This window comes from Limulus polyphemus, unplaced genomic scaffold, assembly GCF_000517525.1.
Source record: "Limulus polyphemus unplaced genomic scaffold, Limulus_polyphemus-2.1.2 Scaffold328, whole genome shotgun sequence".
In the NCBI taxonomy this organism is placed as follows: Eukaryota; Metazoa; Arthropoda; class Merostomata; order Xiphosura; family Limulidae; genus Limulus; species Limulus polyphemus.
Genome location: NW_013665938.1, coordinates 210266 through 235206, shown reverse-complemented (window position 1 = coordinate 235206; position 24941 = coordinate 210266). Strand labels below are relative to the sequence as shown.

Below are 24941 nucleotides of genomic sequence, written 5' to 3'. Positions count from 1 at the left end.
ATTAATTAAATTATAAATATATCAATTCATGTGAATATAACTGAAAAATATCATATTTTCTGAAAAGGTGGTGTCTATTTACTTGTGACCACTCAGTGTATATGCATTGATTTTATATGTTATATTATCCAAAAAGCTTTAATAATTTGAAATATTGCTATTCCTCAATTTGTATAGTATAAGACGCGAAACTACAATATTTAAATATTTCAATTTCCACTTCCCACCTAACGGAATTTTAGAAATAACGCAAGAAACATGTATGGCGTCACTCCTGGAGTATTTAATCTGTAATTGTTAATTTTTCTTTTGTAAAATTGAAATATACTTTTTTCAAAACGGTAGCTAATTTTCTGTAACTAATATAATTTCTATTTATGGAACATTATCTGTGATGAATCATTGATGGTAGAATAATAAACATATTATTACAATTAATAAAAACATTATCTTCTACTGTTTTTTGACAAGAGTTAGTTCAACGACTTAACAGCAGAGTTCAGGTGAACAGAAATCTAACAATTCAGAACTCATGCATAACTGGACAAAGTACATTCTAAATAGTACCTAACATTATTGGATGATTAATGGATTGCATAGGCCAACCTTTTCAAAGTTTCCACTTTCTTAAAAGGCATATTGCAGCGACTTAGCAGATGGAGCCCTTTTCGTGTGAATATAGTAAACTCACTATGAATTTGTGGGAAAATATCTTAATAACTGTATATTTGTAATGCTCAGATAGATTTCTCAGGCAAATTAGACGTTTGATAATTTCGTTTTGAGTTACGTACTGATTAAATATATTGTATTACAAGTTACAACTTTTACAGTAAGTAAGATTTGTATTTAGAGCAGATACAACGTTTCGATCACTGGTGCGATCATTCTCAAGTGCATAAGTTTCAACGGTAAAGAACGAATTATTATTTAAATCAACATTCAACAATCTAACAATGTATTTAAATTCTAGAATTGATAGTGGTTACTTATGCATGTAGATATCAATCCGCGTGAATTGACAGATTATTTATTTATGGTTAAACAGAAATAAAAAACAAAACAAAAGTGTGTGTGTATATATATATAAACAACAAGAAAAACTACAGAACATGTTATGCAAAGACATATATAGATGTGCCTGGATAGTTGTTAATTGTGAGATTGTTCGATTTTACTAATACAGCTTCTCTGATTTTTCTTCTGTTAATGCCAGGTTCAATTTCAAGTATTATGACATTCTGTTCAGACAAACTGTTTGTCTTTATTCATATGTTCATGGACTTGGTAAGGGAAATTTTGGTGATTTTTAACCTGATTTTCAAGTCACATCCTGTTTCACCTATTTAAAAGGCTGGGCAACTGTTACACCTTATCTTATAAATGTTTCCTTGAAGTGGGTTGGGTTCGTTATACAATTTTCTTAACATGTGTTTAATTTTCATTCCAGGAATGAAAATTAATCTAGTTGCTAGGTTTTGGTTATATTAATGTTCTAGTCTTTTTGAAATTTCTGATAGAGGTATGTTATTATTTCCTGTATATGGGATAGTGCAAGTGATTAGGTTTCCTTTGTCTTATGGAATGTTTAAATTTGTTTATTAAACGCCTCTTGTCTATGTATCTTAAATTTGTTAATAGTTTCTGTAACTACTTTAGTAGGGAACTGGTTAACGTTAGTAAAGCATTGAGTTAAGTGCGCAACTTCTTTATCGATGTTTACTGTGGTGTAGATTAGGATGCTTTTTAGAGTGCCTAGCTTCTGGTGAATTGCATGATTAGAAAAACATCAATTTCCGCTGTATGTGTTTTTCTATGAATTTTAGTGGTGAAGTCTTGGAGGTTCGTGTGATGTTAAAGTTTAAAAAAATTATCGTGTAGTTGTTTTCATTTTTTACTGTGAATTGTATGTTGTTATGTAGATTGTTTATGTGTTGAAAAAATTGTGTTTATTCATCTTGACAAGTAAAACCGCCAAGAAACGTCATCTAGATATCTACACCAAAATGCAGACATATATAAAGAAGCGACTATGGCATGCTGTTCTATGTGATGTGAGAAAAGTTTGTTTGTTTGTAATTAAGCACAAAGCTACACAATGGGGTATCTGTGCTCTGCCCACCACGGGTATCAAAACCCGGATTCTAGCGTTGTAAGTCCGCAGACATACCGCTGTGCCACTGGGTGGCAATGTAATAAAAGAGTGGCCAAAGTACCTGATAATGATGTCATAATATCAAGTCTCCGCACTTGAAGAAGTATTGTGACTAATTATTGTATCAATACCCACACTTTCAGTCTTCTATACTATCACTTTAATTTCATACACAACGTTTTCACACCTTAGGTGTATTTTGACACCACAAATCTATCTATTAATGCGTGTCTCTATTTTGTGATTATAAGAGTCAGAGCTTATTCGATGAAGTACAGTAGTGTGCAAGTGTATTAGAAAACCCATTGTTCCTGTACGTTTGATTTGTTATGCCTTTGAGGTGAAACAATTGTAGCTTAAAATTTTGGAAAAGGTTAAAATAAGTACGGGGCCACAAGTCTGCCAGGTTGTTATTGATATTAAATGTGGGCCACAGTGAATGTTATCAGTAAAGAAACTTAGAGACATTATTTGTGTGCTAATTTTATAATAATAGTTTCATGTAAGATTAATTTGCAATAATTATAAGTTTATTTCTATAGCAAATCAATGATTATTCTGTGTGTGAAGCTCATAAAATGGCAGTTGTTGAGGTGTCCTAGTAAACTTGCATACTACATGTCATATATTCCAGAAATGTATGAATAGTTTCTATAAAATTCCTTAAGAAGACCAAAACCTACATATTGATAAGAAGGTTTGTATCCATGAATACTTTTATTTGTTATCATTCTAGAGTATGTAATTTCTCTTAATTTTGATCGTTACCCACAGTCTAGTTCTTTTGCTAAATTCTAGCACTATACAAAGTGTTGATAACTCCAGTAATCCAAGGTTTTACAGATAATATTTGTTTACAGTTTTCATTAACAAATTATTTGAACACACACACATTTACATACATAGTTCCCTTAAAAATATAGTAAAACTATTCTAGTTTTGTTTATTAAGAAACAGATATATTTATGGTTTTTGTAAAGGGTGCTGCAACGTGATATCCAAATGAGTAAATATACTCTACAACTCTGTTATATATGTTTCCATATCTTCTGCTTTCTTGCAGTCTCTTGGGAACGGCGTAGTCTTGCCATCATATCTAAGGTATAGTATATCTTAAAACAAGGGTTAAAAATTGCCAACCATCTCATATTTTAATGGACAAGTATTACATTTCACATAAATATCAGCCAAAACTTCTTTTCTCAGTTTTTAAAGCAAGCTGGGTAACTTCTAGTAGATTATTCTTCACATAGATGCTTTGATGTAAGATGTTCGCTTTTAAGCTAATAAATAGAGTTCCAAAAATATCAAGTTTCTTGGTCGATTTTACGCATGACAGAACAACAACAAAAAAGTAAAGCGTCTTTGCAGAGTCTGGTACATTAAATATACATTATAGAAACAGGTTAGACGCAGATTCTACCAAATGTCACCATGGTTATCTGACAACGTTTCTGTTCGAATAATAAGAAATAATTAAAAGCTTGAATTATCTTACCTTCCCTTGTCTCCTATTGTTAGGTATTATTGAACCTTTATTTTTTCCCACATTGTTAGATATTATTTCGTTTCTAGCAACTTGTTGGAGAGAGCACAGAATAAAATTTGAAAAAAGTTACGTGCAGGTAGTCTCCCAGTGGCACAGCGGTATGTCTGCTGTCTTACAACGCTGCAAACTGGGTTTCGAAACCACTAGTGGGCAGATCACAGATAGCCCATTGTATAGCTTTGTGCTTAAATTCAAACGAACATGCGTGCAGATAAACACCTGAGTTTTCCAGGTTTGATATCTTTCCCAAAATCATTTAATTTCTTGCAAAATATAAACATTAAATTGGTAAATGCGCTTTCAGTAGTTTTGAATCGGATCTGTCTGTTATACGTATCATTCCTTGTATGATAAATTACTGGAAGACGAATTATGTTATTTAAAAGGGTGATCGTAATGTTTTTGGAATATCGGATTCATTTGTGAAGAAATCGCAACAAAAATGGGCAAATTTAACAGAAAAAATACTAAGTTTCCATTAGGAGCAAATATTTTTGAAATCGAACAATAATTGGTGAAATTTATATTAAATTTTTGTAGTAAAAACAGCAGTTGATCTTATTATTAACAGGAATATGTTAACTGTCTTAGAGTTACTCCAAAATGTTTACTAGTTTTGTGCGGGTGGTATCAATGCATAATTAGAAGAAAAAAAAGAGGATATAATAACATATTCATATTTCAATTTTTTATATGTTACATTATGGCTAAATTACCATATTACCCAAAACTAGTTATATTATGGCTAAATTAACATATTATCCAAAACTAGTTATATTATGGCTAAATTAACATATTATCCAAAACTAGTTATATTATGGCTAAATTAACATATTATCCAAAACTAGTAAGCATTTTGGGATAGCTCTGAACTAGTGAGAATAATCTTGGTAAAAGTAAAGTCAACTGCTCTCTTAAAAAAATAATAATATTTTTTTTTTCTGTTAGATGGTCCATTTTTATGAATGACACATTCCAAAAACATTGCGATTACACCCTGGGAAGGTATGTTTATTACCTTAACAAACTAGTAATAAATAAGATGTTGTTATAATTTTTTTAAGGTTCTTAAAACGTTTCTGCATTGGCTTTATCAGAAAAATTACCGCATTGGCAAAATTAATCAGTCATAATTGTTAGTTTTAAAGAAATCAATCTTATTTTGTTTTTTTGTCAAAACCACTTTATTCACATATTATAGATATAACTAAACTTTATTATATGCAACTCAATATTAAAAGTGCCATATCTAATCGAAAACTTATATGGCCATCGATAACCAGTTTGATAGAGAAATAATAACTCGTATATGATTTAACAGCATATGTACCCGAAAGTGCAGTTGGCACGTCTTTATATGATATGTGAAACTTCTTTCAACTTATAAAACAGTGTTTGCGAACTCGAACCTTTCACAGTGTAATTCAATGACTTTTAAAGAGTATGGAAGAACAGCTTATAGTCAGAAAAGTAGATACCTATAGTAATAATGGTGAATAAGGGTAAACACTAACTACTAATGGCATATGGAAATGGATGAAAGATGCTTGATTGTTTGTTTGATCGACTGATCGAAATCTTTATGTACACTATGGTCAGAGACCCCTATAATTTAGGCATAGACGTTCTTAATTGTGAACTGCGCAAAGAGCGAAAACAATCTGTTGGCAGCAACCGCCGCCTTAAGTAGCTACTCCTAAGTGACTAACGAGATTGACTATCACTTTTGTAACCCATCCACAGGTGAAAATACAAAGCGTATTTCGTAGCGCAACGTCTCGAACCCGAGACACTAGGATTCCCAATTCGATGCACTAACCACATGCCACGTCCGGACCGTGATTTAAGAAATATGCTGAGGAATTTAGAAAAGTGAAAAAAGAAATATTAAAACATGAGCTAAATATTACAAGGCACATAGAAGGTTTAAAAATTGTAGATCATAGTGAGACTGTACATGTTTTAAAGCAGGAAAAATATATTAATATACAATTTATGTATTTTTTTTTCTGCGTGAAAAATAGCTGATAACTCTCAAAACATTGGTACAAAAATGGTAAATCATACAGTTTTGATATTTCAGGTTTATTTTCATCACATTCATTAAAAAAGGTATTTTAACTCAATGATTTTAATATTGAACAATAAATACAAAACGAATACTGACCTGGATAAGGAGTGCCATCCCGACGATTCCTTGAGACTTTGTAACTGCTTCTGAGATATTTTTGTAGAGGTCTGAGTTGAATCCCAAAATTTGGACCTAGTAGTAAATATTAATAAAGAATTTTGCTATTGGTAATTATACAGTAATTTGGATAAAAAGTAATTGCTGTTGCAACATTTACCAGATAATTACCAAAATTCAAGCAAACATTTTGCAACGTTAGGCTTATAAACTTACCCTATGAGATATTAAAGTAAAACACTTGGAGGAATGTTAATCTCCGCTTTCTTTAGATATTGGAGTTTGTCAAACTTCAAAATCATATTCTGGGATCAATAACGTAAGTTGCGGCTTGTAAAATCTTTGCTGAATTATAGCAAAGTTTCATGTTCGTTACAAGTGTTATGTCTTTTTCTCGGGATATTACAGAGAGAGATAACTGTTAGAAAAAAAATCGAAAAATAGCAAACTATCTGTTAAAAAACAGTCTCTTCTCCTTCTCGCACAAATAGAAATTATTTTAAAGGTAAAAGGAAAATAGAGAAGCACAATAGAATTATTATCTCTTCCGTGAAGACAAGTATTGCTAGAGAAAATCAGTATATCAATAAAAACACCGTTCTCTCTCAATCGAAGACAAGTAGAAGAATAAACAAAGAAATAAGCACCAAAAACACCAGTCGTTCCGACGAAGAAAATAAAAAGGAGCACTATTCCCACATGAGTAACTAGCGTATTTGAAAACATTTATTCCAGGGTAGCTTTTGGCCATAAACGAGTCCAAAGAACAATGTTTATGGATTACAACTGCCTACCGGGGGTCACATTTGGACATTGTTTTTGGATTTACAGAGAGACCTATGGCTTCATCGTGGCATTTAAAATCGATTTGTTAGACAACCTATAAGGCATAAATACAGAGTTCTGAAAATACCATATTGATAACAAGTTTCAATAACAGTGTAATGCCAAACTTTGAGTTTAATTTCGTTACCTAATTTATAGAACATCTTGAATAATTACATAACATAACTGATTAATACAGAACTGTATTCTCGTATGATTGAAAAAAGTTAAGTAGAATTCTGTTGATTGGTTTATCGTTAAACGCAAGGTTACACAATGAGCTATGTGTGTTGTGCCCACCATGGGTATCTAAACCTAGTTTTCAGTGTTATAAGTCTTTACACTTACCTCTGAGCCATTGGGAGCAAGTAGAATGCATAAATATAATTTCTTGTTTTTAATAGGTGGCACTTACATTGTTTTTGATAGTTTTTTTCTTTTGTCGGAGAAATAAGAAAAGTATCGTTAAACCTTAAAGTGTGTTTCTATTCTTTTGAAAATTTAAAAGTTCGTTTTTCTATTTTAACCATAAATTGCCTTTTTCTTGTTGGGTATAAAAATAACATATTAGTCAGTGGCTGAAAAAGGACAACTTTCAGAAGTCTCACGTAATCAGGTGTTGCTCACTCTAGCATTCTGATTTTGGTAAAATGTATTAACTAAATTGGATAATAATTAAAATTCTCTATTGATAAAACATTAAGTGCATTATTATAGCATTTCATAGAAAAAAGATGTTCTCTAGCTGTAATCACTATCTTATGAGGGTTACCGAATTCTTAAAACATGTCGTTTTCCAATTCTTCTTGTAAAATTGGAAATTTATACACTTTACAGTTGGGGTCTTTTAATTTTTAGAATTATATCGTAATGTCGTGATCGATTTACGCACCAGATATTAACGAACTTACGCCTACACTTAAGTTTATTGCCAACCGAAAGTTTGAAACGAGCTAGTATTTAAAACATATAATTAAGTAATTTCTATTATTTCACTATTATCAAGCACGTCCTTACGTAATAATGAAATGAATCATCCAAACTATCGAACAATAGTGTTTTGTAGTTAAACAGTAGTTTCATTAAAGCAGCTCCTCTCTCAACTGTAATGACCATTTAGCTCATTTGTGTAGGATTGATCAACCTATTTCACGAGTCGGTTTTTGAATATTTCATTTTATGCTTTCTCGAAACTCTGCTTCATATGTTCACTATTGTCTGACAGCTATGAACGGATTATGAAGGCTAGCTAACGATCAAGTGATAGTTTTGAATGACACCATGTACAGAGTATGACGACTATACATGATATGTACGTCTACAGTATAGTTTCACGAACATGACGACTATACATGATATGTACGTCTACAATATAGTTTCACGAAATCTGACAATAGTGTAACGAAGATATTTATTAACTACAATTATATTATCATTAATCATTAGTTTACTTAGTTAACTGAGTAAAGTGGTAAACGGAAGGATAAAAACAACAAAAATATTATAGAACATTATAGTCATGAAGAGTAGGGTAGTCTTTAGTTACGAGTAAACTTTCTTTAATTTTAAGTTCAAGGTTTCAAGATCCTGTAGTAATGATAGAGAAATTGTTATATGAAATATTGTGACCTGTGGTTTCAACATGTGAACGAATGGATGAGTGGCTGTATTTAAGTTATGGACGTTCGGTTCTATTTGATACTCCTAAGTGGTCTCAATATCAAGCTCACATACGAATTCGAAGAAAATGAATCTTTATCGTTTCTAGACAACAGGATTACAAATAAATAAACAGTTTTCTACCTCTGTTTATCACAAAATCACTTCTACAGGTATTTATACTTATTTCAATAATTTCATCCCCAACTACTTCAAACGTAATCTAGTCCTGCTACTGTTAAACATAATTTTTAATATTTGCTCGAATTACTGTATATTTACACTGAGAAATTACACTTCCGTACGAACACCTGTTAAATAATGGCTATCCGATTTTCTAACAAATGTTACACACAATTTCCTAAATCAAAAAATCCAATCAGCTGCTACTGTGCACACCGTCCCCAAAATTTCCCTCATTATCTTTCGTCCTGTTATGGGCTCACAAGCCTTACAAAGTAAAAAAACAACTCTTCTCTTTAATAACAAACTTCTTCCCTCAAATTTTGCTCAGTCTAATATACAGACCTAGTCTTCGCATTAAACACTTACTTCAATAAAAAAGATCAAATACCTAAACTTCTACGTTCATAGCTCGTGTATAAGTACACGTGTACTGACTGTAAGGTAACGTATATTGACAAAACAAAATGCGACTTAAAAACTAGAGTCTGTGAACACTTAGGAGTATCAAATAGAACCGAACGTCCATTACTTAACCCAGCCGCTCATCCATTCGTTCACATGTTGAAACCACAGGTCACAATATTTAATATAACGATTTCTCTATTGTTACTACAGGATCTTCAAACCTTGAACTCATGATTAATGATAATATAATTTTAGTCAATAAATATCTTCGCAACACTATTTTCAGATTTCGCTGAAGATTGAATAAGTTTATTACGAAAATTCGAACCTAGTAAATAAAATGTTTTGCATTTTACCAGCCATCTTCATCTTTATTATTATACTTCGTTTTCTCCATTATGAATCCATTGCCAATGTTTCAACGCGTGCCTACTATGTACTTCAACAGTAAAATTACATGTACATGCATACTATGTATTTCAACCGCCCAGTTTCACATACTTGCATAATATTACTTCTGCAGAAAAGTTTCACGAGCCTGCATTCTGTGTTTTTCTGCAGTAAAATTTAACACCTGCCACACGAGCCAACCCAGCAGCTTGATGTGGATTAAAAAAAATAGTTATTTCAGAAAGGTGTGGGTAGTTTTATTTAGACAAAAAGATGATGTTTGGCACTATGTTCGAGGTCTAGGCCGCTTGACCAAATCTATGACTAGACCCATGACCTGATCCGAGACCATGAGAATCAACATGGAAAAGTTAACTTGTACCTGTAAAGGAAAACGATGTAGCAATGAAACATGCTTAAAATGTTCTAGATGTGGTTGTGATGGTTTAAATGTAGCGATTAAGCTAAACCGTGGGTGTAGTTTGGATGAGGGAATAACTTATTCGAAGATATCCCAATCGATTTGACATAACATCAGAATCAGAGATTCTTCAGTTGATTACTGCATTGACAGTGAAACTTAAGAAAAAAAAGGGCACAATAGTACAATTAAGTACAAAAAGGGGATTGGAATCATATACAAGAAACAATTAGTTTCGATGTTTTGTGAAACTAACGGCACAGTAAAGCCGAAAGATGCAGTGTTGAAGTTGAAGCAGATGAATGATGCATTACAAGATGATGTTCCCAGTGATTCTCAAATTTCTGCAATGAAGAGTAAATATAAGAAGAATGGTATAATGCCCAGTATTGTACCATCATAGTGTAATCCATATAGATTTCATCATATACTGTTTTAATTAATATTTAGTTGTTTTTTCGTCTTAGAAGTTATGACGAACTTCATTAAACAAGATCTATCGAAATAACCATAAATCACCAGTCTCCGGAATGACCCCCCTACTCTCCCCTATTGACCATCCTAGGTTCTGTACTAAAAGATGATGGGATGGTTCGTGTGATAGGTATTAATACACATCTGCAGTAAATTTCCTCATCAAACACCTCATATACTTCTTTAAGGAAAGCTTCAACCGTATACATTTTTCATCCATACCTACTCTATGCCTCTTGAGACACGTCTCACATCCACACATACTGTGTGTTCTTGAGGAAAGTAGTACATTTATATAAACGTACCTCTGCAGGAAAGGTTTGACCAGCTACTGTGTGCTCAGAACCAAAATTCTCAGAACTTCCAAAGTGCACATGCACTTCGTCCACACGATATTCGTACGATAATGGTCCACTTTTGATGTAGACCGCTTCTGCTTTTGCTGTAGAATTGGCCTTAAAGACAATTCCATGCCCGGTGTTGGTGATTATTCCATTTATCTGTAACACAGAAAGAACATTTTATTAACACTTTAAAATTAAAATTAATCGTTTTCATTAATTTCAAATAAACTTGAAAGTGATGAAGAAAATGATGATTTTGTATAATGCCTGGACTTTTGTAAGTTTGGCAATATCTCTTTAATCTTTATATATATTAGAAAATTATGAAATTATGAAGATTTAAATCAAACTAAAACACATAAACTCCATGTTTTAAGACTCACACCACCAATACAAAATGCTCTTGATTATCAAATATCAAGATGTATCATCGAGCATTTGTAAAATAATTTTATTAATCAGAATAACATCCATAAGCTCTCTTGCTGCGTCAAGTTTAATATTGTTTTTCTTTTCTTTTATGGATAAAACAGTTTGTCACACAAGGTTTTGGTACCATGTAAAATTATAATTTACGTTTAAAAATGGAATGCATATTTAGATAAATACGCAAATTTGCGTATGAAACAACCTTGATAATTCATAATGAACATTCATAAAACATAGTTTTATATGTAAGAGTAATGTTTCGTGATATATTCAAGGTGGGCAGTTGCGAGTCTGTTTTGATCACTCAGTAGATGAGATCAAGGAAGTGTAATTATAATAGTTTGACTTGATATATGACATGTATGTAAGCTGAAAAGCCCATCAGAAAGAATTTCCTTAATGGCAATAAACGCTGAAAGCTAAAATTAGTAAATGATGTATTAGTTATTGAAAAATAGATTTTGAAGGACAGTTTTCTAACATTTTGTTTGTCTAGTTATGTATCTTTAGTGATTAAATCCTGCGCTCCACATGCCAGATGACTACAATTATTATTAGCGTTCATACTTATTTTTTAAACAAACGACTTTGAAAAGGAAATGATTGAAGTCATCTATCTAGGATCACTGAAGGAAATTAGACAGGTGATCGTCTCGAGTGATGAAGACGTTTCGATCGATGCGCTAAACCTTCTGCTTTATTAAAAACGTTTACATCCCGGAAATCAACCTCAAAAACCAATTTCATTTATTATGTCACTCAATTCTAAAAACATAAAAATTAGTAACGTCACTTCCGGTAACGTCAATTCCAGTCGATTGAGTCACGCGAAAGTCAGCCACAAGAAAGCACTCTGAATCAAAAATGGAGAGTTACAAATTTAATGACTATCACTTTATGTCATCTAACGAAACTGTTCTTATATTTTGTTCTTGTTGTCTTTTTAGCATAAAGCTAAATAATTGGCTATCTGCACTATGTCCACCACATGGAATCGAATCTCGGATTTTAGCACTGTAAACTAGGAAACTTGCTGACTTTTTTATGGTAATACTAATTGTTTGTTTGTTTGTTGAATTTCGCGCAAATCTACTCTAGAGCTATCTGTGCTAGCCGCTCTTAATATGGAAGTGATAAACTAGAGGGAAAGCAGCTAGTCAACATAACTCACCGCCAACTTTTGGGCTACTCTTTTAATAACAAAAAGTGAGATTGATTGTCAGATTATAATTCTCCCACAACTAAAGGGCGAGCATATTTGGTGATAGGATTCTAATCTGCAACCCAAAGATTGCGAGTCGAGCTCCCTAACCACCAGGCTATACCAGTCCTGGTAATACTAATAAAAGTATATTTACAAAACGTTATCATATAACTCTAGAGTTCCCGATGGAAAAGTGTATGGACTCGTCTGTTTTAAAAACTATTTATGTACCAGTTTGTTTGTGGGTCCTTGACTTTGTTTTTAGTTATACCATCTACAATAACTTACGAGCCATTAAAAAATGTAAATAAAGATATTTCAATACTGTAATTCATTACACTAATTATTTCTGATGCTCTCTATATATTTTACATAGAAAATGACTGTTTTTTCCTAATTTGTTTTGGTCAGATTTTTACATTAAATGAGGCAAAAACATAGAATTACTCAATAAGAGGCAGTATTTGGAGCCCCACCAGATGTGGAAGGTGATAACACTAGTTCGTATCGTTAGTAATTTGAGGGCTAAATAATAGGCAACATTGAAAAAGCATCATCTCAAATTCGTTCTTTTAAACGTTTTTTCTTAGTATGCATTCGCTCATTTTCATGAAAAATTACATTAATTTATTAATCAGAAGTAATTATTAACATAAATTGAGATACAATTAGCAAAATAAATTCAGATAAATCAAAGATCGTAAATGATTATGGTAACCAATTCTATTACAAAATGTTCGGTACTTTTCATAGCGAAAGATGTAGACACACTGTAGACTGTTACATCTACAGGACATATACATATTATATGATCCTATTATAAAGAAGACGTCCTTATATCTGTGTGCACTTTATTCATTATGCGTGGCAAAGAATATTTCTGGAACTACGTATCGTGGAAAAAATGGCTAATGGTCACAGTAATTTGTACTCTTGAGTGTGCGGTTTAACTACTAAAGAAAATGAAGGGTTTGTTATATAATTATCTCGTCTTTGTAATTTTATTTGGCTGTCTTGCTGTTAATGATACTCATAATGAAAAATGTTCTTTCTAGTATGAGATCCAAACTTAGGACATTATTGCTTTTATGAATACTTTTCTTTATGATATTATTTTTAATGTGTTTTTCATTTTTAAATATCATTTCTGCTATAGATTTTTATGATATACATTGCAATTTAGAACTTGGTTATCGTTGCTCAGCAGCAAGTTTAACAGGATATAACACTAAAATCGGGGTTTGATCCATGGAGTGAGCATAGCGCTTATTACTTACTGTGTAGCTTTGTGTTTATTAACAAAGAAAACAAATATTTCACTTTAGACCATCTTTTCTAAAGTAAATGTTTCATTTTACGACGTCCTGTTATTTGAAAGATATATTTCTTATAATAAACAATACATAATAAAATTAGTAATAACATGCATAACGCTAAAATTTGGGGGTTTGTTCTCTACGAAGGTAGCCTACTGTGCAGCTTCGCGCTTAACGACAAAATAAACATGAAGGTTCTTGTTGAATAAAACATTGAAAAATACGTAAATAAGATGTTTTTCCTAGACAGTGAAACTGAATTAAAGGTTACAGGCTCTAATAATTAAACCAACTTCAATTTTCTATACAAAAACACAAAACAGTGAAGTTAAAACGTTACGGATATTTGGTTGCATTTTTATGAGTCCTGGTGAGCCATTTTCAGGGTATTGTATGAAAGTACAAAAGGGAAAAACATTAAAAATAAAATGAGTAAAAATTCCAATCGATGACTTTGATAACCAAAACCTCGAAGCAAGATGCTTTGATCTAATTATTTTGTTTGGTAACCTGAAAATGATAGTTAATTACACCTGCACTGTGTATCTCTCAAAATGTGTAATGTGAAACCGTATTTCAAGCCTGATATACGTATGTTGTCGTTTAATTAGTAGAACCTAAACATCGATTGACTATTTTCTCGGCAAAGACATGTTCAATAAATCAATGTAGAAGAGCGTCCAATACGTAGAGAAGATACAGTGAGAAAATTTACATATAAATGGATGAGATAATTCCTTAAGAAGTATAACGCTGTTACTAACATCCTATTTCTGAATTTATTATCATGTAATCTATATTATTTATAACCAAATAACTGGCAAAGTTATGTTAAATAAGAAAACCCAAATTTACTGAAGTTGCTCAGATTCATTAACAGATACTGTGAATAAGATATGAGCGCTACCATAATGGTAGTCTGTTAAGACCTCGGTATCAGACACGAATATTCATCTTTGATCATAATTAACCCTCACAGCAAAGTGAACTCCAAATGAATAATTGAAGAGATTCTGTGAGGATAAACGGGCGTTAAACAATATAGTAAAATTTTACTGTACATATGTTTTTAATATTTTAAATACGATGTTGAAGATTCAGATCGTTATAAAAAAAGTATTTGATAAATATTTTGAAGATTCGCATCATTGTAAAGCAGGCCATTTTTATCATGATACTGAAGATTTATAAAAATAAATTATCAATATTATGAGAATTTGGATAATTAGAAGAATAAATATTTTATTAAAATACCAACTACTAAGATAGTTCTTAGAGTAATATTTCAGTGGGATTTTAAAATGTAATTACCAAAAACGGATGAATTATTAAGATCCTGACTATGAGCCCCAGGTGGCTTAGCGATAAGTGTGAGGACTTATAACGCTAAAAATCGGGTTTCGAAACCTGAATTGTGCTCAGCCCCAACAGACCATTCTGTAGCTTTGTGTTTGACAATAAAACACTGATAACCTAAGTATGATACAGAATATCGAAACTTGTTGATTTTTAATGCAGCATTTACGGTGCTTTAGTTACTTACTAGAAGCTAACTGTTTGTTGTAAATCTTAAAAATTATTATCATGCTACGATTATAAACTAAAATATTAATATACATGCATACAACATCCAAATTTAAATTATAACCATGGAAATAAAATTATAATGACACTATAAGTATCAAAAATACAGTCAAGTTGCTTAGGTCATTATGGACTAATGATAAAAACTAATGAAACTGCTAGTGTAAATGATCAAGCTGAAACTATAAAACTTCTTCCATAAAAGTATTAAAAACATCATTTCAAGAGAATTTGCTTTAACTGATCGAAAAAATTTCACAGATTTTACGTCTTGCTGAAGTTATAACGAATTAAAAGTTCAAAAATCATTTTGTAGTTTTAAGGAACTGATTTTGCCTGCCTAAACAGCTGTCATTAAGGATTTTTAAGGAACGTGTAGGCTGTGTTTATGCGGATTTTTTTAAAATTGTATTCAAATGAATAGTAATATTAATAACTCATGCTAGCAATATAAATTAATTTTGTCAAGAGGATTTTATGGTTAAGTTAAAATTAAAAGGATACAGTTGTGGCGGCCATATTCACTTTCCATAGTCCATCCCTAAAAATCTTGACGTGTCGTAAAATATATTGAGAAAAAATACATTATTTAGGTTCCCTTTTAATTTTGTTAACACCACATCTATTATCGAAAAGAACGTTGTCGTGCATCCACCCAATTAATTACATTATTGTATGTAGCTATGTAGAAAACGTTACGTGACTGAAAAGAAGCTGCTACTAAATTCACTGAAGTAGAAATATGTGAGAGATATCTTATTGTTATAAAGAAAATAAAACATCAAAACTCGGTGCCCCTGTTGGTTATATTGTAAATAAAGCATACTTTCTCAAGACTTAGTTAATTATGTTTAACAAGTTCGTGTAGATAATCACTGTGGAGAATAGGAATTAGTTTCATATTCACTGAGGTTTTACTTTATCAAACCAGCATTATGTTAACAGATACATGCATTTTGTTCCTAGATGCCGCTTTAAACCATATATATATATATATTTTTTAGAACATGTGTGTTTTCTTATAGGAAAGCCACATCGGGTTATCTGCTGTGTCCACCGAGGGGAATCGAACGATTTAAATATAAACCAAATATAAAATACCATTTCATATGACCAGGTTATGTTTTCTGGGCATTGAAAAAGGTAAACATTTTGTTCGGGTTCTACGTAATACCTAATTAATATTAAAACATATCCTCATTTTGATAGGATTTGATGGCGTTTGTGTTTAGGAAGAGAAATAACTCATGACATTTGGCTAGAACTAAAGAATTTAGTCACGGAGCTTGAGTAAAAGCCAGTCAGTTAATTTTTACAGAAACTGTTTAAATGTATTGTTGTATTTATGGTTTAGTTACTAAGGCTATCTGCCGCCGCCCATAATTTCGAACTACTGACCAGAGGGAAGGCAGCTATTAAGCAGCACTCTAACACCCACCATCCACGCAGGAAATATTTTGTGGTATTGCAAAATTGGAACCATGCTTGCCAACTCTGAAGTCCAGAGGTCTACTACAGGGTCAACCCGAGTCGATTTAAAAGATACACCAATACTAAAAATAGGTTTACACTTTTAAGTTAATATTATTTTAAGTTGATAATATTTTGCAAGTGGAACTGTAAAGCTGAAACTTTTACAGGCAAACCTCCAAAATGCCAGGACGATACGCACCTATGATTTATATAGTTGGAAAAAATTATTTCGACACCCCAACAAAAAGCATTATAAAATTATTCTAGGTTTCGCAGTACCATTTATATAGCTCAGGAGACCTGTCGGATTTCGCCCTTACTAACAATGAAGTGTAAAACTAAGACTTGCGACATTCGAAAACGGGATAGAACTTGGGATTGAATACCACCTGGTATCAGTTAAAACAACTGTAGAAACATTTCCAACAGTATAGCGCGCCATTAATATTTTTATACCATGACATGAGAGCAGTGTATGAAACCAATTTACGTGTTTATATCTTTACCTCATACCTCCCGTTTTAACAGATGCCTTTTATTGTATTTACTTTTTCTGCGCGGTCTATGGTTAACATGCCGGACTGTGAATCCGGGGGTTCATTTCTGAACTCTGGGGCCGGAATTGTGTTATTAGAGTGGCAGCCAAATTCCACTATTCGATCATAGTAAGTCAAGAGTTATATGGGGGATGCTGTTGACTAGCTACCTTCAAAATATAATACGGTTGTGCAAATAACCTTTACAGTGCTTTACGTGAATATCCGAAACAAACAAATACAATATATAACGTAAAAATATTTATTGATCTTTTAAATGTTAGAAGTGCATTATAAGTTAATGTGGATGACACTGAATGTTCAAATTATTGGTCCTAATGGTCTACAAATTTTTCAACTGTAAAAAGGTATTAACATAGTTAATTGTAACACTGGAAGTAGAGGCATTTAGCCTACTGACAGGGGTGGAACACTAAGAGAGAAGACTTACATTGTTTATAACCTTTTAAATTATATTATGGAATTATTTTTAATTAATTTCGGTACTGGATGCATTGAAGACTTAAAATGATTTGTTTAATGGTGTGTTAGTTCCTAGATCAAATCACGGCTTTGATAGTAAAGTACTTATATGGTACTCTAGGATTCGGAATAGATAAAGAATACAGTCACCTGTTCATTGCAGTAAAATAGACTCTGAGACTGTATATAGAGTGTGAAAGGCCACGTCTAGTGGTGATCTGTAGCAAGATAAATGAAAGAGACAAGGCTCATGTGGGAAAACACTTTGCCGTGAAACGATAAAACGTAGACAGTTCCTGGACATGTTATTTAGTGAGACACGAGGTTAAACCATATTAAAGAATACTGCTTATAAACGTAACCCCGAAATGAAAAAAAAATTATGAACAATTTTCATGCACTAACAATCCTTACTAAGGCGTTTTTACCAGTGTTTTCATTTTCGTCATATTAATACCCAAACTTATGCACTTTTAACAGCATTATTATTATTATAGATGAATTTAAAGAAACACCATTCCTTTGGAATACTTTATATGGTTTTAAAGAAAATTGTTTGAATTTTTTCCATTTTATACTTCACACTGCCAGTGAAACTGCTTTCGAGAACACGAGGTCTATGAACTGTTTGTGAAGAGAATTGGAAGGTGGTTACTCATTCTTAGTGCTGGTGGACCTGTTTCTAGAACACAATATAGGCATCTTTATAAACTTATTCGTAAGGCTTGCAGACCTGCTACCTAGGGTATGTTACCCTAACAGCCTTACAAACGGCTTTTTTAAAGGTTTTTACTTATTCATAATGCTGACGAACCTGCTTATAGAATATATTCAACTACCCGTTTTGTAATTCGGTTTGTAAGAGTTTATACATAGTAATAAGACAAAATGTGATTGATTTGTATGCCGAATAAAAAAAAATCCCCAAATTTGAAGTGAAAGACACATAATCTCCAAAGTATTCACTCGCACCTACATTATAATTTAAATGTTTTACTCATTTGATTATATTGAACAGTAACCATGTAGACTTTCAGTACTCACTTTCCATTGCAATTATCATATGGTAATGTGAATACGATAATCCAATGAGGAGAAAAGTGCAAAATACATCATTACATAGAAATAACTTTCGTAATTATATATTTAGCTACAACATCTGAAATTAACAAGAGCTTCCAACTAATTTAACTCATGCCCGATGAATGAAAGGTGGCCAGTTTAACGAATGGAAAAAATGGGGTTTTGTAGATCTATGTAATTTACTTTGGATGGCCGTTGCCTTTTATAACGGCTTTCTGAGACTAGAATAACTGTTACTAACGCTTGTTCTTTGATACAAGCACGTTTGTGGCATGAAATATATAGAGAAAAAAGGATATTACGTTAATGAGTATACAGTTTTTAAAGATGATGGAAGTGATGAAAATGTCCTGTTAAACTATTTTTTTTCACATTATTTGTCCAGTCATTTACTACCTTTTCAAATGTCTAGGCAAGATAAAAACATCTTCAATCTACAAAAGCTTCTGAACAAAGTTGACAATTATAGAATAATATGAAACATGTGGAGAAGGAGATTGTAAGAAAGCTTATTATAATACTTTTAAGTGTTGTTTTCTATACTTTCTAATCGAGCTACAACCATATAAATTTGTATCATTGTATTCATGAATTTTTAATTGATATAACAGTGTGTAAGTATCAAAAAAGTAACTTGCATAGAAATGCAATGGAAACAGAATGTTAATAAGTGCTCTTCGAGGGAAACAATTTTCTTCTTAAAATGTCCCTCAGTAGGTCAGAGGTAAGTGTAAGTTTAGGGATAAACAACGTTGATAAACAGGGTTCCATTCCTCTTGGTGGAGAGAGTGCAGAAAGTCTATAATGTACTTTGCACTTAAACCAACAACAATCTTCTTAAAATTATTCAAAAACGATGTTTTTATAATGCAAAATTTTGCCTATATATATATCAATATAATGCATTGGAACTCAGTGTAAGCAGTTTTAGAAAGCAACTCCACTTGAAAGCAACTTGTATACTCCACAAAATGCAAAAAATAAAACCAACATAATGCTTCAGTTGTTAGATGTCTCTCCTGTACAAGACTTGGTGAGGCCAACTATGGATAAAAATATAAAAGTGAAAAATATTAAAATATATCAAAGTAGTGTATATAAAATAAATTAGATTATGGGAAATACAGCAGTTGAGAATATTTTATTGTGAACTAAATTAAAACTATGTGGAAACGAGTTTCTGTGTTAAATTGATGAATATTTCATAGGTAAGATTTTAACGAAACAAAAAATGGGTTCATAATTCTTGATGTCGATGAGGTTCCTGCATGCATTATATTAAAATAAAGTAACAGAACTCAAAATTAATTTGTTAACACATCACGAACAATAGAGTAATGCTTCAGTTTTTGGAAACCTCTACATCACGCTATACAACTTCTTTCTTCTTTAGGTACAGTTATATAATCTTATTTTAACCTTCCGGTTGTGTTGTACAATTTCTTATTATTTCCACATGATATTCATTGATTCTATTATATTTATTTTTATAGAATATTTCCATCGGCTCTATTTCGCTGCTTCTTATTATTCCCAAACGATTGTCGCAAGATATTTTACGCACATTTTGATTCTTACCAAAGGATTTCCGTCGGCTCTATGACACAGGTTATTATTCTTTCCAGAGTACTTATATCATTTCTATTATATAGTTTCTTATTCTTTTAAGAGGAATTATATCATTCCCGTTACACAGTTCCTCATTATTTTAAGATTTACACCATCCCCACTACACAGTTTCTCATTCTTTCAAGATTTCCACCATTCCCACTAAACAGTTTCTCATTTTTTCAAGGTTTCCACTATCCCCACTACACAGTTTCTCATTCTTTCAAGATTTCCATCATTCCCACTTCACAGTTTCTCATTCTTTCAAGATTTCCACCATCCCCACTACACAGTTTCCCATTCTTCAATATTTCCACCATCCCCACTTTACAGTTTCTCATTCTTTTAAGATTTCCATCATTTCCACTTCACAGTTTTTTATCTTTCAAGATTTCCGTCATTCCCAATTCACAGTTTCTCACTCTTTCAAGATTTCCATCATTCCCATTACACAGTTTCTCATTCTTTCAATATTTCCATCATTCCCATTACACAGTTTCTTATTCTTTCAAGATTTCCATCATTCCCATTACACAGTTTCTCATTATTTCAAAATTTCCAAACTGTGTAATGGGAATGATGGAAATCTTGAAAGAATGAGAAATTGTGTAGTGGAGATGGTGGAAATCTTGAAAGAATGAGAAACTGTGAAGTGGGAATGATCTCATTCTTTCAAGATTTCCACCATCTCCACTACACAATTTCTCATTCTTTCAAGATTTCCATCATTCCCATTACACAGTTTTTTATTCTTTCAAGATTTCCATCATTCCCACTACACAATTTCTCATTCTTTCAAGATTTCCATCATTCCCATTACACAGCTTTTTATTCTTTCAAGATTTCCATCATACCCACTTCACAGTTTCTCATTATTTCAATATTTCCACCATCCCCGCTACACAGTTTCTCATTCTTTCAAGAGGATTTCCATCGTTTTTTTCTACATATAGTTTCTTATTTTTTTAAAGAGAAGTTTCATTGCTTCTCTTACGTGTTTTTATTCTCCAACAACGTCTTCGTTAGCTCTGTTAGACAGTTTTATTATTTTCAGGGATTTCCGTTGCTTGTACGACACTAGTTTTTGTTCAAGGTTTCTGTCGTTTTTAAGAAACATGTTTTTACTATTCTACTTGATTATTTTCGCCGTTTATACTACATAAGTTTTTATTCTTACTAAAGATTTTTGTCCTGCTCTGATGCTGTTGGTTTTACACTATTTGTGAAAGATTCCTTCTTTTCTATTGCCTGAATGTTATATTTTTACAGTTTTATTGATTTTCTTTTGCAATTTTTATTATTATTTTCGCCTTATAGATCCTCATTCGAGGTTTATTTATCTTTTATACACTATCCAGATGTTATATCAAATTCTAGTGTATTTTTACAGATTTCTGTTTTTCTTGTATACACTATCCAGGTGTTCTATCAGATTCTAGTGTATTTTTACAGATTTCTGTTTTTCTTGTATACACTATTCAGGTGTTCTATCAGATTCTAGTGTATTTTTATACATTTCTGTAGGACATTGTTATACATAGTTTTGTTTCCAGAAATCTTTCTCCTAGCCCTAATGAATTTTTTTCTCGAGAAGGACTTCATTTTACTGGAATTTTTTTAATAAGAATTATAAAATTTTATTAATGTTTCTAAGTATAGTAACATTTTTGTTTGTTTGTTTGATTATGAAAAGGTTAAAACTTCAAAGAGCGTGCACGGTAATGTGTACGCTGTATGAAACGTTAGAGCGTTAAAGTTATTGTTGTTTGTTATTAAGCACAAAGCTACACAATGGGCTATTTTGTGCTCTGTCCATCACGGGTATAGAAAACCGGTTTCTAGCCTTGTAAGTCCGCAGATATACCGCTGTGCCACTGGGGGGCAGGATAATAACAGACAACTACTAATATATATTGTTTTTTTATCTCACGTTTAAGCCTATATAGGAGCACATGTGACATGGGGAAACATTGCCCGAAGTATATGATAATTTCAATAACTTCCCCTTAAAATATTACTTCAAATGGTCTCAAATATTATATTTTACTTATTTAATAAACTACTGATTATTGTTATCGTTTCTTTTAGCTTAATATAAACTAGGAGGTCGTGAAATAAGAACAAACTTTAAATGGAGTTGAAAGCTGACTAAAAATAAAATAACTAATCAAAACAGTTTAGTATTTTTGGGTTATTTCTAGCTTAGTGGTTAACGTGTCAGTCCATGCTTCGCATCCCATTCCTGCAAGGTTGCGTTCAGCACTATGGTGGAGCCGTCAACAATCAATTAATCAAAATCTTCAACGTTGTCTCGGTCGTGATTTTTTTTGGGGGGGGGGATATCATGTAAATTTTTGCCCTCTTCTCCCCTCCTGTACAGTTGTTTATTTTCGTTACAGTAAATGTTAATGTTGTATTAACAGGAGGGCCGGAGTTTGCACTGGGATACTTCATCCGACGCTTTTTCATAAGACCATGTCTATGTATAATACACTGTTAACATTTGTGTCACTCCTTCACACTCTCTAACAGTTCCATAGTTACTCGCACTTTTTACTAGTTAACTTACTAGGAGTGTAGTTACATATATACCCTTTAATACACTCATACTATTTTATTCCACTGATATATTGTAAGTACTAGCTGTAGGTGGCTTATTTATTATAGTTAATGTAGCTATTTAATTGGGAAAGGTACTTAGGTACTATTCCATCATATATGACGTATCTCATAATTTCTATCAGTAAGTTGTACGTATACAGATTTTGATGGGAATACTTCATTTTCATATGCTGGAGCCTGTCAGATATGTTTGAATATTTATGTAGAAATTTTACTGCTGTGCTTCTTGGTACGCGGTATGCTGTAGTTAATATTTTGTTTTGTAAGGTTTGCAGTTTATTTTTGATTATGTTTTGTGATATATTGTACCAAGCTGGGCATGCGTATTCCAGTACTGGTCTGACATATGTTGTATGGATTTTAAGAATGTTTTCTGCTGATGTACCTTTGTTTCGTCCTGACACACTCCAAATGTAACTTACGCGTTTCCATGCAATGTTTGTTACACCATTAATATGTTTATACCAATTTAGTTTCGAATCATATGTGATTTCTAAGAATTTTGCTGATGTGGCATTGTGGAGGTGAATTCCTTGTACATATAGTATTGGTGGATGTTTTGACATTTTGGTTGATTTTGTGAAGAGAAATAGTTGTGTTTTTGGTACGTTTATTTTAATTCTGTATTTCTGGCAGCATTCATTGATTATGATAAGTTGAGGTTGTAAGTTAGTTGCTGCTATTGCCGTAGTTAGAGAGCTTTTCCAAATAGCACATCGTCAGCGAATTGTGAAGCGAACTCTTCGTTCGGGTCGTTTAGTGGCATGTTGTTGACATACATGATGAAAAGTATTGGGCTAAGCATCCCTCCCTACGGGACTCCTGCCTCGGGAGTAAAATACTCCGAGCAGGTTCCCTCTACATTAATTCTACATTTTCCATCCGCCAGAAAGTTGGATAACCAGCGAATAATTCCACACAGTAGTTCCCTTTTCATTCATGCGGAACCTAAGACTGTTATGCCTTACAGTGTCGAATGGTTTCTTAATATCGAGTAGGCATGCGACAGTGCGTTCTTTTTTGTTAACGCTATCAATTACTGTTTCTGTTAATCTTACCAAGTGATATACTGTTTGTCTAGATTTTCGGAAACCATTTTGGATTTCTGATATTTCTAAATATGTTGTTAATCTATTGCTTATTATACGTTCTAGAATTTTTCCTACACAACTTGTCAGGCTGATCGGTCGGTAACTATCTGATTTATCCACTGGATTTTCCTCATTGTGGAACATTATTATATTAGTTTTCATCCAAGAGACTGGTACATATCCTGTTTTGAATGATATATTAAATAATTCTGTCAAGTGGCATAACAATAGCTGAGTGCCTTTTTTGAGTAGTATGGCTTGGATTTTGTCATCACCTGGTGATTTATTTTTCGTGTTTCTAATAGACTGGAACACTTCGTCCATGGTGGTATCTTGGGTTACTTGACTTGTGTTCATATTTTGTTCATTTTATTCTGGATGATTGTGTTTGATAATATTTACTGGAAATTGTGGAGTGTATGTTTCATTGCTTTTTTTATCACAAACTCGTTAACCTGGTTATAAAAATGTGTGTTCATATCTGGGACATTAGGTGTTTGAAAGTTGTTTTGAAGGTGTTTTTTAAACATTCAATTTTTTCCTTGTTAGTATGAACTATTCTTCAGTTTATGACCAGTGTCGGATATTTTGAGGTATTTCTCTGAGTATTTGTATAACGTTTAAGTTGATTCCAAAATTGTTTTGAATCTGTGGTATCGTTCAATTGATCACAGAATTCATCCCAACTATCTTGTTTTAGTCTTTTAACTTCATTTCGTTTCGTATTTTGTTTCCGGTATGGTGTTTATCTGGGTTTTGTGAAGCCATGTATTATATACTCTGCGTAGGTGTCTTCGTTCTTTGTATTGTTAATTAGTTGTGTATTATGTATAATGCACTCAGTTATTGTTTGGTAGTAAGTGTCTATTTGCGACGGTTCCTGTACTTCTGTGAAAATACTTTCTGGTAATGATTG

The 24941-nt window shown here is 32.3% G+C and overlaps 1 protein-coding gene across 1 annotated transcript in view; it reads right to left on the bottom strand.

Annotated features, from left to right (window-relative positions):
• The window catches only part of LOC106457417 (carbonic anhydrase-related protein 10-like), a 167123-nt gene that overhangs the window by 39245 nt on the left and 102937 nt on the right, over window positions 1-24941 (bottom strand). Inside the window, exons 4-5 of the mRNA XM_022383336.1 lie at window positions 10558-10752; window positions 5872-5967 (exon numbers count right to left, since the gene is read on the bottom strand). Coding sequence (XP_022239044.1) covers window positions 5872-5967; window positions 10558-10752 — 291 coding nt within the window. The remainder of the gene's footprint in view (window positions 1-5871; window positions 5968-10557; window positions 10753-24941) is intronic.